The sequence below is a fragment of the Poecilia latipinna genome, unplaced genomic scaffold (assembly GCF_001443285.1).
Source record: "Poecilia latipinna isolate Pla-1442-1.1 unplaced genomic scaffold, P_latipinna-1.0 Scaffold86, whole genome shotgun sequence".
NCBI lineage: Eukaryota > Metazoa > Chordata > Actinopteri > Cyprinodontiformes > Poeciliidae > Poecilia > Poecilia latipinna.
The window spans coordinates 605,194-622,230 of record NW_015112702.1 but is presented as its reverse complement, the minus strand read 5'-3'; the positions used below and the strand labels follow the sequence as shown (position 1 = coordinate 622,230).

Below are 17,037 nucleotides of genomic sequence, written 5' to 3'. Positions count from 1 at the left end.
TTTTTTTGAACCCTTTTTTCCGGGGGAGGAGGTTAATGTTGCATAACTTTTATGTTTTTTTTTTTTTTTTTTTTTTTTTGGGAAAAGAAATTGACGAACAAGTCTGAATTTCTCTCTTATCCACACAAGATTGAAATTATACATACAAGATTAAAAGCAGAGTGGCATATTTCTCATATGCTCTCACTAATATTGGTCCCATAAAGCTCTGGAGAATTGATATAAATTTAAATTGATCAAAATGTTCTTCTTTTTTTTTTAACTCTACTCTTAGGCTTAGTTTGTGGATTGCATTGAGTTACAATCGATACCAGCCTGATTTTCTTATTCGGAAACCAGTTTTGGTGTGTGTTTTGGATCATTTTAGTGCTGGAAAAGTCAGCTAAGTAACTTTGAAGAAATCATTTTCGTTAATGCAACGCCAAAGTGCCAATAGCAATGGAACAAACCCTCAGAATGATGGAACCATTCCGATATCTTGACAGCAACACCTCAATTCCTCCAAACATACAAAGCAAAACGTTTCCATTCACCGGTAGTTGTAAAATCTTCTCACTACCAAATATTAGAGAGTTAACTGTAAGTTCAGGCCTTGCCAACAGAACTTTGCTTTGCTGAATGTGTTGTACCAAGTAAAAAAGTTTGGTGGTGGGGATATTGTGGTGTGCTTGTTTTGTTCAGATTTGGACTTGATTCCTTACTTCCAGAGACAGGAACTCTTAAGACATTAAGACATTTCAGACAATTGCAACTGTATGAATAATAATTATCTGTCATCCGTTTCCGAATTAAGACAATTATATACTCATTTGCTATCACCAGTTTTACATCGACACTTCTTTCTATTTGTACAGCTATCCATCTACGTAATTTCTACTGTGTCTAAAGCCGAGTGTCTTTACTTTCAGCATTATATATAACTGTACAACACACAAAAGTGTTACAGAAATGATCAAAATGTAAAATATATATATATATATCCAACATGTATGGATGATCTGGCAACTTAAGCAATAACAACAATGGATGCTAAAAAATTATAAATTGAGGGAAATTTGTAGAAAATTAGATACACAATGTAACTTCTGTAGATAGATGGTGGGTTAGAATACCCTTGCAGTCACTTTCTTCTTATTTTTCAAAATTAAATTGGATTTTACCATAAAATACGAGCGAATAATATGTTTTTAATTCTCTCCCCTTTTTATTAGATGCATTATAAATGATCTGCATTGTATCTGTATTATAACCCAGTATGAGGAAGAGAAATGTGTAAAAGCTACACACTATTTGACCCCGTGTCCAACAATGTACTCCTTTCCTTCCATTGCCTGGTAGGCAATTTCTTCAAATTGCCTACCAAGCATATGGTAGATAAAAGACAGGCTGATTATGAGGTAAAAGCCTAATCATTCCATCATTGTTCGCCCTCTGCTCCACACCTATGCTTAACTTCCACTTTCATTTCACCTTTTCTTTTATTTCATTTGCTAATACTCTTGTCCACATTCCTCTTGTCCACTTTTTTCTTTTCCTTTTCAGCTTTGCACTCTTATACTCCCCTTAGACGACCTTGTAGTCAAGGAGACGGATGTCTCTGCTCGCTCTCATCTGTATATTCGTACAAAGAGCACACAATCGTCTACCATTTTGGCAGAATAGTGCCAAGTCCTCTCAATGAACTTCTTAAGGTCTGAATATTTCTTCATTAGAGCATGTTTTTTTTTCCTCCCAACTTATCTGCTGTGTCTCACTGTTTTATGAACACTTCTACACTGGCGAGGGTGTGACAGTGGGTGAGATTAGGGCTCCTGGAGTGTGAACAGGGCATGTCGCTGAAAATCTCCAGAGAGTTGACCGCAAAACTCACACAGACTCACATAACTTAACACCCCCGGTCCTCCAGTCACATCCTTGTAGGGGAAAAGCATTAAAATTACACGACTAGCCCCCTGCCCACAATTTGTGCTCGTGGGATACCCTTTCAACCACTTCAAATGGCTAAGCTTTTGACCTCTCTTTGCCCTAGCTTCCTTTGCTGCACACACACACACATCCACCCCTTCACACAATCATACATAACACTGTCCCTGTGTGCATACACCGCAGATCCCTCCTCAAATCGCACCCTATCTCGAATTCCATTTCACGTCCGGTTTACTATTGATTTTACCCAGACCCACTACTCACACCCCCTGCATCAACACACACACACACACACACACACACAAACACACACCTAGTCTAATTCATTCCCTTTCCTGGTTCCTCCCTCTCTTCTTTTGCTCTCCAACTCACTCTGCTGGTCATCTCCTACTCTTTTTTTTTTTTTTTTTCCAATCAATTCTCCCCCATTGTTCTCTTTTGCAAAGCAGTTTGCACCTGATGCACTTGGCAAAAAACCCACAGAAATTAAATAATACAAACAATTCGGCAAATTTGAGCATATATGAATAAATACAGTGCTTTTTTCCACATTTTAACATGCTACAATTAGAAACTTCAATATATTGTATTGGCATTTTATGTAATGGAGATTATTGAATAATTGTACAAAAAAGATTTCCTTTTACTTCATAAACAAAAACCAGAAAGAAGTATGAAATGAATTTGTACTTAGACATTGTAGAGCTGCCACTTGCTTCTCTTCCAGCAGGAAGTCTATGTCTCTACCAGCTTTGCCCCGTCTAAATGTTTTTGACCATCACTTACAAAATAGATGAACCAACATTACATTGGATAGAAAACAGATGTGAACAACATTTTAGGTTGCAACCACACATGCTTAGCTGGACTTAGGTTTCTACGTTGTGCTATTCTAAAACATGAATATGCTTTGGTCTAAACAATTATAGCTTTAGTTGTAGTTGTCGAGTTTTTGTCCTGCATAAGGTGAAGCTAAACTTCAGTCTCACCATTTATCAGCCTCCAACAGGGTTTTTTTTTTTTTTTTGCTGTGTTACTTTTCCTCCACTCATAGCTTTATGAGTATAGACTAAAAAAAATAAAATGTTGACCTCATCTGACCAGAGGTCCTCTTTTGTATTTGCTTTGACAAACTGCAAACAGGCCTTTGTTTGGACTCATATTCAACAATAACTTTTATTTTACCTCTATTCAAGGCCAGATTTGTAGAGTGCAAAACACATTTTTGTCCTGTTGTTGGTAGTTTCTACCACCTGAGCTGTGGATCTCTGCAGCTGTTCCAGAGTTAACATGGGTCTCCTTGGTCAACTTGTCAATCTTGGTGATCGTCATGTATTTGGAGGTATGCGTTTGATTGTTTTTAGATGATGGATTTATATTTTAGGTGTCTTCTAAAAAACCTTGGGGCACCAAATTTTATTTAGCAGTGAATACGAGTGCATACCACACTTTTAAGATTTAATCACTTCCTTCCATTTGATAAATATATGATAATTTGCTGGTTTATCTCGTAAAACTTGCAATAAAATACTTTAGCTATAACAAGCCAAAACCTGGAAAGATGAGTACTTTTGCAAGACCCTGTATGTGCATGTACCTGTCTCACACGACCCCCCCCGCCCCCACACACACACACACACACACACACACACTTAACTTACCAGGGTCATAAAGTATGCAGAACAGAAGTGGACTGGTGCCAAAACCAGCCGCTGGGCTTTGTGGGCCTCATTTCCAAGTTGGAACCCATTTTAACTAGCAGAGAGACTTATCGTCAATAATTAAAACTCAAGCTGAGGCTTCGAAATAAAGCTCAGATTCAATCTAGATCGCATCTAAACAACGGACGGACGTGCACACATGCAACGCTACACAACTGAATGTGCTGCGAGGGAGCCGGTACACATTCCACCTCACCTTTCCAAGGTCTTCGTGCTTTATCGTTCACATTATTCTTTTTGCTCTGCTCGCCCTGCAGAGAAACCGCTATGCTGTTTATCCGTCACGTGCCGACGTCTCGCACAATTCTTTCACAAGACTTTCAACCTATTTTCTTTACCTTCTTTCTTGTCAAGCAACCCAGCTAAGTACTTAATTTATCCCGTTTCTTGTTGCATTTTTCCAATTGTCTCATACTCCCCGTTGCTGGCAAATATGATCAATATGCACAAAATTCCCATGCTCTCTCCCTCTTGCCTGCTGCAAACTTACTGCCCCTCTCCGTCTCAGTTGAAGACACAGTCTAAAGATGCTTAGAAGACAGTCAAGTCAATATACCGCCAGTCCAGGGAGCACAAACATCAATGTATTGTCACTAACCTGCCCCTTCTCATTTCTAATAGCACATTTTGGTGTGGCAGATGGGTAGAGAAGATGCATAACAGGAGGCAATGGCGGCAGAGGGAGTAAGAGAAAAAAAATAGTAGGTGGGGCCTGCCATCCTTTAGCTCAGGCTGCCTGATTTACAAGGCTATTGGATTTCAGACTAACATGAATCACTGCTCCACAGAGGTATTACTCCCTGACAGAATGACAGGATAAATGAGACACATCACTTGGTTTGTGTGTGTCTGTTTGTGGGAAAGAGGGAGGGGGGGCTTGGCGAAGGGAGCCGGGTGAAAACTTTAACATCTTTGAGATTCTGCACAGCTATTTCTGATGCAACAATGAAGCTTAGTGAGAATGGGCTCATGTTCATGGTGCTGCATAAGCTATTTCTCTGACAAGAACCAAGTCTTCAGAGAATAACCTATTGTGGCAGCTTACTGGACGTTAACTATCTGCACTCACTGTTGATGCACATAATGAGGGGAGAAACTGCACTCAGTTCATGCCAATGTTGACGCACCATACATGATGTGTATCGGTACATTTTTAAGAATAAACATGGTACAAAATGGTAAAAAAAAAGTATTTGGAGATACTTTTTATTGATATCTTAAGTGTTCAATGCGTGTGAATTATTATTTGTTTGCGTTTTGATCTGTTGGTTTTTCTCCTACAAGCACATTTAAATTGACATTGAGTCAAAGTAGTCTATTGACTCAAAACCTTAAGTGACAAGACATTGACATATTACTTTATTAAAATTGAACAAAGAGAATGATGTTGCAGATTCTTTTTTTTTTTGCCACAAAATTACCTTTTTAGCATTAGTCAGGTATGACCTTGCAGCATCCTGTAAAGCCTTCCACTCTTCCTTATCCTCCTCCGATGCCCCTCTTCCTTCTCTTTCTTGGTGTTTTTTTGCTTTGTCCCACTGGAGGTAGCACACCCAGCCGGACAGATACCAAACCTAAGAGATACAGATCGAGAAAGGTAAGCTGGAGAGACTTCAGTTGCAAAAAGCAAGCGCTCTTAATTTCAGTTAGATTTCTGCATTAAGAGAGAGGGATTTCCGAACTGATGACACATGACAGGACGGATACATTTTTCTTTGTTGTATCTACACCATTATCTGACTGAAAGCTGCAGCTGCAGCAACTAAGGCTCTTTTGTACCAGGGTACTTTCTTAAAATATGTTACTGTCCAATAATTCCTCTGCTAAGCTTACAGGAGATGAACCTGCAGTCACCTTACTTGCATCCCAGAAAAAAAAAAAAAAAGCTGTTGATTTGGATATTTTTCTCCTGAAATATTTAACTAACAGAGTCAGAAACAAGCAGGAGATGCCAAAACAAACAGGAGCACATGCTGTTTTTGTATTTTCCTCGGAAATCAGAATTTGAAGCTGAGGATATGTATCACACCTGAGCAGCAAACATTAAAAGAAACATTGTGTTCACCGTTGCACTTGTTGACCACCCAGACTATCAGAGATAAAAAAAAGAAGGGGAAAAAAAACAGAAGAAATAATGCTATTAATCAAAAAAGTTCAAACAGAGGTGGAATATTTTAACTCTAAGTATCTGCTCCGAAATCATCTAGTTTTCTTTACTTCTGATAATCATGCTTCTTTGCTTCTTGCCTCTGGGTAATCACATCAACTGAGCTGCACCACCTCTAAAAACAATCACGTCTAACTCACTCCAAACTCGGAGGTGTGTGTCCGCCTCTCATCGGAGGCCAAAGATCACCCACCCACTGTTCTTCAAGCACCAAGAAACAAATATTAGCTTTATTCATTATTCATTGAGGGTAGCGGCAGTGGGAAACCCAGCACCTTTGACAAATCAACCATTTAGCTAACAAACACATCGTGGCATGGCACGCTGAATCCAGAATTGTCGCTCAGCAGGCTGAGTAGGAGGCTGCCCCTGCCCCCTGCAGCTGTGCTTATCACAACAGCAGCAACGATACAAAAATAGGACTCTGGTGTTTTTCCTCATTGTGGCATTTACTTAGAATACAAATCAGCAAAAAAAAAGTGTGAGAATATCATTGGAATAAATGACATTTGAATTAAAGTCCTAATTCAAACATTAGTTATCTTAAAAAAAAAAAAGTGTGAAATTTTCATGACAGATTGTCCACCACGAGATACGTGGAGGAAACAAAAAACACTGAACATCTATATGAAACATTTTTTTAAGAAGTGAGCTAATTAAGATCTTAGAGAAATCTATTCCGCTCAGCTACAGCTTCACACAAAAGCACACATGTTAGAAGGGATTCTGAGTGCGTCAATCAAATCGCAGGCTCTGTTATAATTTTAAAGTCAAGTCGCATCTTAGCTCCCATATGGCGCCACCGAGGGAAGAACAAAGCGATCATGAATCAAGCGAATACCTTTGAAACAAGATTGGCAAAGCACCAGCTCGGTTGTTTGTGCAGACTTAATGTTATGTAAGTAGGGTTCCAAGCTTTGAGATGCAAGAGTGCAAGCAGGCAGATGTGGGAGCTCAACACTTATCAGCTGCACAGAGGAGGAACTGACACAAGGAAGGAAGCGGCAGGACGAGGGGGGTGAGTTACTACCGTGTTTAAATATGTCTCCCTTATGCATTTCTTGTCTGTAAAATGAACAGAAAAAGAAAGCTGACCATTTGGGCCAGTTTTTTTGTTTGTTTGTGTGGCTTGGTGGAGGTCCGCTCAAATCAACAGTCTCATGAGTGAGTTTAAAAGTTCAGCCCCCCCGATGGCTGCTCTCAATCTGGCTGTGGAGGGATTTCTGTGGGAGGCTGAGCCTCAGGGTGGAGGGCAGGGGGGAAAAAAAAAAAGAGAGAGAGGAAGAGTGCTCTTCTGTGTAACGCTAAGCGACAAACTCCCATTTTCTGCTACTGACGGGGGATTTTTAGAGTAGATTGGCACATACTTTTTACTGAACCACTAAGAATACAGCTATTTATGCCACCATAGAATAGGTTCAGTGCCAAGCCCAATATAAGAATGCGTACGGTCTTGGTTATAAATTGGCACAACTAAATTATAGATTGTTATTCACTGTATGGCTTGTGTTAATAAGAATTAACACAAGCCTTTACCAAGGCCGCCTCTAGTGGATTCCCTGGACAGGTCGCCAGTCCGTCAAAGGGCAACACAGAGACAAACAACGCACACACACACGCAATTAAGGAGAGACCAATTAACCTGACAATCATGATTTTGGACTGTGGCAGGAAGACGGAGTACCCAGAGAGAACCCATACATGCAAACTCCATGCAGAAAGACCCAGAGCCAGGAATTGAACCCAGGACCTTCTTGCTGCAAGGCAACAGTGCTACCAACTGCACCACTGTGCAGTCCTCATTGTCATTATGTATGATGCTAACTCGAACAATAAATATTGTCCTTTTTCTTTTTGTCAAGATTTTTTTTTTTCCCCAAGGTTCATGACAGTTTGCAGCAATACTTCTGTATCTGTGTGAGCATGCTGCTCACATCGTATGACCTCAATTGCAGTCACCGATTGGCTCAGTTAATTCAACAATTTCAAAAAGATAGGGCTTCACTATTTTCCTTTAAAAATTTCACTCATAACTGATGAGGCCAATTTTATCAGTTAAAATTGAGATTGAAATTTCTATTTCAATCTCATAATTTTCAGCATTATAAGCTTAATCTCAATCTTGGGAAAGTGAAACACTCAAATCTAATCTTCGGTACACAGGGGTATAATACCAGTGTTCTGGATACATGTTTGCCTTTGTTCCTTCACCCTTATATGGCCATAATTTGTTATAACAAGGTGTGACATTAATACATGCTTGTATTTCTGTTTTTCAATAAAGCCAATCAGACCTTGTTTTATGTTACTCTTCATATTTTTCCTACAAGTTATGGTATGGTATGAACCAAATAATTAACTCTAATCGTAATTATTTTTATTTTTCTGTCAGATCAATAATTGCAATAATCCTGTGCCTGTCAATAAATCCACTAGCATTCAGAAAAAGATTATTATTATTATTATTTTATCCAGGCCCTGCCTGCAACAGCCTGCTCTTGGTTTGTACGATTTCTCTTCTATTGATCCTCTGAAGTTTAAAGTTGCCATTTTCCCCCCTACAATAGTAAATGAGGCCTCATAGCTAGATGCTATATAACAAGCTGTTCCTTTTCCATTGTCCCTTTGAGCAGTAACATGTATGACTGGGTCCTGCTTTTATGTCTCTCTGAAAGACCCTGGAACTTCGTCTGAGACCTAGTTTTCAGACACGGGGGCACAAATTGTTCTAAATTGCAGTGTAATTGTCTGTCCTTACCATATCTTTGATACATTCAGTTCCTCCACCTGAACCAGCAATGAGTTGGGCAGTATGGGAAAAATTCCACAAGTTTTATATTTCGGTATGCCAGTCTTTTGCTTTAAAGCTGCAGTAGGTAACTTTTATAAAACTTGTTAAAACTGTCAGTATATCCTGACAGTACAGTGAGAGAGACAGATGCACAATATATATAAATCATAAAGCTCCTCTGCCTCCTCCCTGTAGAGAAATGCACCAACCAATCAGAGCCAGGAGGAGGGTCTTAGCACTGTCCAATAAGCTTGTATACGTGCTTCAGCTCAAGATTGCCAGTTCGCTGCAGCCTAAGGGCGGAGAAACAACTTACTGTTACAGGAAAACTGTTTATCCTCTGTCATTGGTGGCCATGTTTACTAGCTGGTACATTCACGGCACTGTAAGGAAGGAGCTGTGGCAGCAGAGAGCAAAGGGAGGGTGTGAGTAGTGTGTACATGTGCATGATTGACAATGCTAAGATTCCCCCCTCCTGGCTCTGATTTATTTTCTATAAACAAACTGATGCGCCACATTCTCATAAACATATGCTGTCCATTATTATCCAGGAATCTTCTGGATATGGATCCTTATCCAATTTGGTGATAAACCATGTTTTTCAAGAAAGTTGAAGAACTGCATCACAAAGTAAAAGTGATAACTAAGTGGCCCAGAGATCCAGACAAGGACATTCCAGTATAGATCTTAATCCCAATAAAAGTCTGCAGTCATTCCTCAAGCACTTATAGAGCAAGAATAGTTCACCATGAGCCAGGATTTGGCCCAGAGGTTGGCAATCCAAAGTGGCATTATGGATGAATTGCAGAAATCTTCAAAAAGAATTGCTGATATTGTAAATACAGAAGCTTTGCTAAAACTTATGTAATCATCAACAAAAGCGTGTGAAACTTCAAAAGGTTTATTATTAAATGGCAATTTACCCTACAAGCAAATCTAAGTCTAAGACCGGGTAACGGTGAAGCAGCAACATTTCTCATAAACTGACGTAATCATCACTCTCAAAATCTTTGGCAATGGCTAACTTCAAGATAACGTTACTGGATACTGAAATATGTCCTTTCAGTCCCCCAGTGTTAAGCAAATAGAAACACAACTGGTATTTCATTACAGCATAAGCCACTATTAAAGTAAAATGTATGTTTTGTGAACATTGATAATAAATCATATTTATTAAGAATTAAAAATTAATTGTCAGAGTTCTTGAAGTGAGGGCAAGTTATTGTTCATTTTTGCACCAAAAAATTATTTAAATCTGACAAAAGCTTTGACTGGTTGCACTCTTGCAGCTCATTAAATAATAGCGTTTTAGTCATGAAAACTATGAACAATGAAGCCTTTTTTGAGGGCTTGATGATCTTTCTTAGCATGCCTGGTGTTTGTCTTGCAGGCTGAATAATAGGTGGCAGATTAAGTCAATACATTATGACAGAGTCAAAATTCCTAAATATTTCATTTAAAATAGCTTCTTTTGTCAAGTTGTCTGAGAGTCTTTTTGTGTCTGAATGATTCCTAGGTTGGAGTTATTTAGCCGAACAACAACAAAAAAGAAAAACCAAGTGAAAAAAAAAGGCTAAAGTAAAAAGATAAATTAAGACTTTATGATCACAAGGTCTATGGAATTATAAAGTCCATCACAGATGTGATTAAATTGGGTTTCTTTACATTTTCCAGGCAACCATTCAGCTTTGAGTTCTCAAATCACTTTTTGATCATTTCTAAAATATAATTACAATGGTTCCCAAAGGAAGTACCCTAAAATGTCTGCTAAAAGTTGGGATTTAAACATAGAAACTGCAAAAACACCAGCAACAGGAAAGTGGATAGAACATATTAAGAAAGTCTTGCAACCTGCGAGAAAACTAGATGATTACTTGATGACTAAAGACCTTTACACAGTACTGTGCATGTCTCAAATTCTCTTAAGCATATTTCATTTATTTCATAAATTCAATGTATTATTTACCTGAACAACTTCATCATCTTCTTCCAGAAGACCCTCCAATACGTCTACCGCCATCTAATAAAGAAAGAAAAGAAAATAATGAAACAGAATTAAAATAAAAAGCATTTGTACATACAAATGCTCATTCAATAGAGAGATAAGCAAAATGTGCTGTGAGGAATGGCTTCAAATACATTTGCAGTAACCAGTAACATTGTTGTTGGCGTTGCTGTGCATCTTCCAGGCAGCTCAATCAATGACAGTGATCAGAGGGTCTGATAAGCATCTATGGGGTCAGCGTCCCCAATCACAATGTCATCAATACCAACAAGACAACAGGCACGGCAGTCAATATACACACTCATGAGTGCTTATTGCACAGTCAATAATCACTGCAGACACTGTTTCCGACGGCCCTTTTAATCATTTTACTGACAACAGGCTCATACCCTCCCTTCACCTCGCAGAGCAAGAGGCCCAAATAAATCTAAAGATCAACTTGACACGTTGTCCATATTCCCCCCCCCCCCGCTCCCACTTTCAGGGTGTTTGTCTGATTCACTCTCTGTAGTGTCCTGGAGAGGCGGTCTGAGGTCTCAAAGGAGCCAAATGTTAGCTGACCTTTGTTGGAGCGTTGTCCGTGGGAAGTTTCCATTACAGAAATCAGAGCTCAACTAAAGTAGGCAGCGTGTTTGTTTAGCTCCGTCTCTCTCCATGTGGAACCTGTGGTTTGTGCTGCCTTTGTGAGTCTCTTTGTGTGTGTGTAAGGCCCCAGGTGATGATATATTGATTTTTGTCAACTTCAGGTTGGAGGCGACCGCTAGCCAATCACCCGTGGTGAAGGGCAAGAATAAAAGACATACACGCACCCCCGCAATTGCACACACACACACACCCGAAAGCAAATGCTCAACAAAAATGTGACTTCAACGAGCTGCACTTGTTTTTGTTTTTCTGCTAAGGCAGAATTATTAGCTGGATAACTTCTCAGTTTTTTTCCTTCTCCTCCTGCTGTTCTGTGGAGTTTCTTTTCATTAAGGCAACGTGGTTCCGGTGATGAGAAAGAGGCCCGCCGCCTGCACAGACTGAGTGAGAGTCGGGTTAATTGAGAGTATCTCGTTAAGACTGCGCAAACGTGCATGTCAGAGAGTCAGATGATTGATTGCTAGACCAATTATGAGCAGAGAACCTATTGTCCTAAATTAATTAATGACTGATTAAAAGCACACAAAACAAAAACACCCAATCTCAACCGATGAGGGATGGATTTATGCCAAGTGCCACAATTATCTCCTCTACTTTCATTGTCTCACTGCAACACATGAGCACAAAGATAAAGTGGCAAGCGATAAATATTTAGTGTTTTCATTCTGTGAATAGTTCGCAATCTGTTATGCTACAAACATAAACTTTCAAGAATATGACTGAGCTTAAATGTCACGCGCAAACTGAAACAAGTACTTGTGAACTCAGTGAAATATTTTGCTTTTCAAAACTGTCCGTATTCGTATTCAGCCCTCTGAATTGTCATGCCTCTAAATAATATCTAGTGAGAACAAATACCTTCAAATACAATCTAGTGAGAACACAGACTGCACCTGGGTATGGATTTTAAATCCAGACGTTCTATGAAGGCCTAAGCGATTTGTTAGAGAACATTCATGAACAACGCATCATAAAGACAAAGAATCACAGCAAACAGACAGAAGTAGACATGTGGAGAGGTTTAAGTGACCATTGGCTTTGGTAGGTTTCCCAAAACTGAAAACCTACCAAAGTACTTTAGTCCTCCTAAATAAGTCGGCTATGGAGAGGATTAATTACAAAAGCAGCCAAGAGGCCCGTTGGATCTCTGGAGGATCTACAGGGATCGGAGCTGGTGAGAAAATGTGTAACCAGGATCTATTAGAGGTTGTAAAACAACCGAGATTGGGACTGAGGTTCAACTTCTAGCATGACAATGAACATTAAACATTAAATCATGGGATGGTTTACATCAAAGCACATTCACCTGTGTGCCCAGATACACATGAATATTTTAATGATCTGAGATGCTTTCTGCCCAATCTGACTGAGCTTAAACTATTTTGTAAAAAGCAAATATGCCTGCCACTTAATAGCAGAAAGCGGTGGTTCTACAAAGTACAAAGTAGCATTCATTTTAGACTTTTTATTCACACATATTTTGTGTTACGCTACCAAATAAAATCTCATTAAAAAACATGGAAGTTTGTTGTTGTAACATGACAAAATATTGTAGAGTTCATTCTATTGGACAGGACAAGAGATCTGCTGGAGTATTGAACAACAACAGATAGAACAGACAGTTTTAGAGCAGTAAAAATAGAACAAGAGATATATCTGGAAGCGAGGACAAGTGAGCAATAACCATTATATCGTCTCCAACTTCTTAACTACGCTGGTCAGCCCAGGGGCAAGTGATTAAAGATTCAGAGTTTTTTAAGCTGCTTCACACTCTAAACAACAACAAGATTAATATTCCTGTGAAGATAAGAGAAAAATAGGGAGTGATACAAATTAAAAGAGGGAGAAAGTTGGAAAGGATGGGCAAAAAAACAAACAAAAAAAAAAAACAAGATGCACATAAATACTAAAAACAATACAATCACGCTGTCCTCTTTATTTCAAGACTTCTACGGCAAAAAAAAAAAAAAGCAGGACTCTGGGGAGGAACTCATTTATAATGTTCGCTGTGCTCAAGTGCAGTTGGTGTGTTTGTGTGTCGTCTTCAGGCAATGCTGTTTAACAGAATCATTTTACTGGAGCGTGCAGCACAGACTGGAGAAAGACAAATCACTTTACAAGTGAGGGCGCGCCATAGCTCACACACATGCAGACACACACACAAACAGGGATAGCTACAGCGAAGTAAATTAATCTAGGAGAAGTCTATGCAAACTCTGCTCGCGAGCAATATCGGAGACACAAGCAGCACGAGAGTCTAAATTTAACGACAGAAGCGTTTAGTAAATAAATAAAAGTGAACACAAGTGACAAGGTGAGTAGGTGCGATACTATCCACCAGCTTGTGTGACAACTGCACTGAAAGATGCCTTAATGGCTGTCAGGGAAAGGTAGCTGCCCGTTTCCCCGTCTGCTGTGTGACAAGTAAATCAGCAGCAATGACGGATGATGATGATGACGTTTGTGTGTTTGCGTGCGTGTGTCAATGTAAGTGAGAAAGAAGGGAGCTCTGCAGGACAAACAGAGAAACTAACCCCCCGCATCCCCCACCCAATTAAAACAATTGGCTTAAATTCAGGTCATTTGGTCCTTAACAACTGTATTTGTCTTGGACTTGTATTTATATCAAATTATATCAAACTGCTTATGAATTTTACCTGTTTGTTATGTAGGCTTTTATCCTGTACTGGATGTGATAGTGTCTTTATGAACTTTTTCAGTCGGATGTCTTGACTTTTTCCAACATGTTTTTTTCCTTCAAAACTAATTCACTGTATGTTTATGAAATGATAGATTTTGAAGTCATAAATATACAGTAAAACTATATCCCCATGAAAATTTCACGCAGCTTTATTACTTGAATCCAGTGATTAAAATGCTGTAAATGTATTATTCTTTAAATTCTACACTTGTAGACTGAAATCACTGAAATCAAATGACTGAAACTAAAATTCAGACACTTAAAAAGATGTGGTTGAAAACAATTATGAAAACAGCCACTTTATTTACTTTATAAAGATGGACTGTTGCACTGTCCGCAGTCTTTTTCACCCCTGGCAAAGATGTGAAACATGCCTTAAAATTGATGTTCTTTGCAAGAGCACGACTGATGCAACTTCCTTAACATTCCCCTAACATCTGTGTCCGGCCTGTTTTTTTTCCACAGTTTTTCTCACTTTAAACACTCTAATCGTTGCTCTACATGTAGGGTAACTTAGAAAATAACCTATTTTCTTGTTACCTTATCTTGACTTATGAAGATCACCACACCCTTTGCCTTATTTGAATGATATGTTTTATTCTCTTTATGATTTTAAACTATGCCTGTAAGAAACAGGTTTTGTCATTTCATTTTTAAAGTCCAGGAAAAAAAGACAAACAACAAAAATGCTTTAGTTTGAGTTATTCTACAGGAGTTTGTAGTGGTGCACATAAGTGTCGCAACTGTTACTTTGTTTGAAAAACATATTTCTTGGCATGCTTGTTTCTTTTGATAAGATGCTTAAATTAAATGTTTGATTTGTCTAAAATTATCAGCGTGAAATTACATGTTACTGCAATAAAATTTATTTTACGGCTTTTAACACATCTTTAACAGGGGCACTAATAAATGTAGAGGGCTCTGTAATTATCTTTGAGCTCATATTCCATTAGCACTGTGAAAGATGACATTTCTGGCATGCATTCATGTTGTGAAATGAATCTAAAGGGGGGAACGGATTTGAAGACGTATTTTTGGCTAATTTTATTTCCCAAATTAAGTAGGAACGATCACAGAATGTGAAATCCACTCATGTGGGAGAACTTTTTTCTTGTTCTTTTTCCATCCCACAATTTTGGAACAGCTAATTTCCAGGTCCAGCCGTCATTCAAATCCCTCGTTTATAAGCCATTTACGATTTTTGGAGCGTTTTAATGTGTTGTCAACAGAAATAAGTAAAAACCCCATGTTAAAATATATTTTTAAACCACCTTAAAAATTCTAACTGTTTCACGCTTCCTGGGCAAAAAAGGGAGGGAAAGATCTTTACCTTTGAGAGCATTGCATTTAGCATTAGTTTTATTTAACACACCAATTTTTATGTCTATAGCTGAATTAACTTTTTGTCTGGCTCTGGTATTTATGAGGATATATTTAGTGTGCTGTGAGGAGTCTTCAGTAGATCTTAAATCTTCTTAATGGGGTTGAAGCAAGAGATCTTGGGTGGCCAATCAATGACTGAAAATTATGTTTTATCCTCCCTAAATGACTCTATAGATGTTTCAGCCAGTTGAATCCTGGCGTTCAATCATGCTCCTCTCTCAGTAAAATTGGCTTAGTTTATATGTCTGCTTGATAGACGAGAACATTTTGAGCTAAGCAGAGAAGTAGTTTTTTTTTTTACATATACCAGAAATACAGGATGTGTATCTTAACTTTGCTTTTCAGGAATATGGTACAACTCATATCAATAATGTCAAAGAGCATCTCAATAAATTAAAATGTTGAAAGGATGGTTGCCTAGTGACCTGTCCAGGGCGTACCCTACCACATCCCTAATGGTTGCTTGACAAAGTGCTGCATCCAAGCATATTAATAATAAGTTTAGTGGAAGGAAAATGTGTACAAGAAAAATGTGTACAAGAAAAAGGTGCACAAACTAAGTCAGAACTGCATCTGGAGTCGGTGACCACACAGAGACGTATCTAGGACAAGTGATGCATACAGTATGTCGCCCTCCTTGTGTTAAGGTACACCTGAACACCATTGTTGAAAATGTCTTAGTGGATGCAAGGAGAAAGAAAGTTTGAATTGTTGCTCAGTGTACCAAAATCCTGTTTTAAGACAAAGTCAATCTTGTTTTTGATGATCAAGGTACCACAGCCCACAAGAAAAGTGGAGAGGTACAGAATTCAAGCTGCTTGATGTCCACCGTCAAGCTTCAAGTTAGGGATAGTTTTGGGAACCATGTCGTCTGCTGATGTTGCTCCATTGGACTTTATGTCAGGATACTGGCCTGGCCTAAGCCCCTAGAGCAGTGGTTCTTAACCTGGGTTCGATCGAACCCCTGGGGTTCGATGAGTCGGTCTCAGGGGTTCGGCGGAGCCTCTGCTGCGGAGGTAAAGACACACTTGTGTAAAGTTGTGATGACGCGCCCCGCTTTGCCATCACTTGCTCCAGAGGATCACGTTACATTGCTTAGCCAATCAGTGCTGCGGAGGAGCACTGATTGAAGGAGTTCCACTCTCAGCATGGATTTGAACTTGTGTCTTTAATTACTTCAGCAAAGCTCACAGTTTTTACCAAATTCTGTAGCTTTCGCTGTACTTCTAAATCTGCTCCTTAGTCTAATCTTTTCGGGCTTGCTACTGCCTCTAGTGGCGTGGGGGTGGTAACACAACTAATATAATTACATTACTAAACCAGAATACTGCAAAATCTTTATGATTTATTATTAATTTTTCATTCTCTTAAGAATGTAGAGATAATTAAATGATCTAAACAAGACCTTAAAGTGGTTCCAGTTTCTCTCGATGGCCAACCTGTTGAAACTGTGGCAAATTTTAAATACGTTGGGTCGTTCCTGGACAGTCACCTCAACTTTGCTGAAAACACTGACTATATCAGAGACTCTACCTTTTAAGAAGACTTGGTGATCTTGGGACTCTAATTGGGTCACCCCTATGTCTTGAATTTGGGGGGAAAAAAATCATATTTTATTTATCACTACAGAAGGGTTCAGTGAATGTGCATATGAAACTAGTAGGTTTCATATGCACATTCACTGAACCCTTCTGTAGT

The 17,037-nt window shown here is 38.9% G+C and overlaps 1 protein-coding gene across 1 annotated transcript in view; it reads right to left on the bottom strand.

The window, feature by feature from the left end:
• LOC106939896 (probable assembly chaperone of rpl4) overlaps positions 1 to 17,037 on the bottom strand; it is a 49,047-nt gene that overhangs the window by 10,958 nt on the left and 21,052 nt on the right. Inside the window, exons 9-10 of the mRNA XM_015022473.1 lie at positions 10,572 to 10,625; positions 5,069 to 5,221 (exon numbers count right to left, since the gene is read on the bottom strand). Coding sequence (XP_014877959.1) covers positions 5,069 to 5,221; positions 10,572 to 10,625 — 207 coding nt within the window. The remainder of the gene's footprint in view (positions 1 to 5,068; positions 5,222 to 10,571; positions 10,626 to 17,037) is intronic.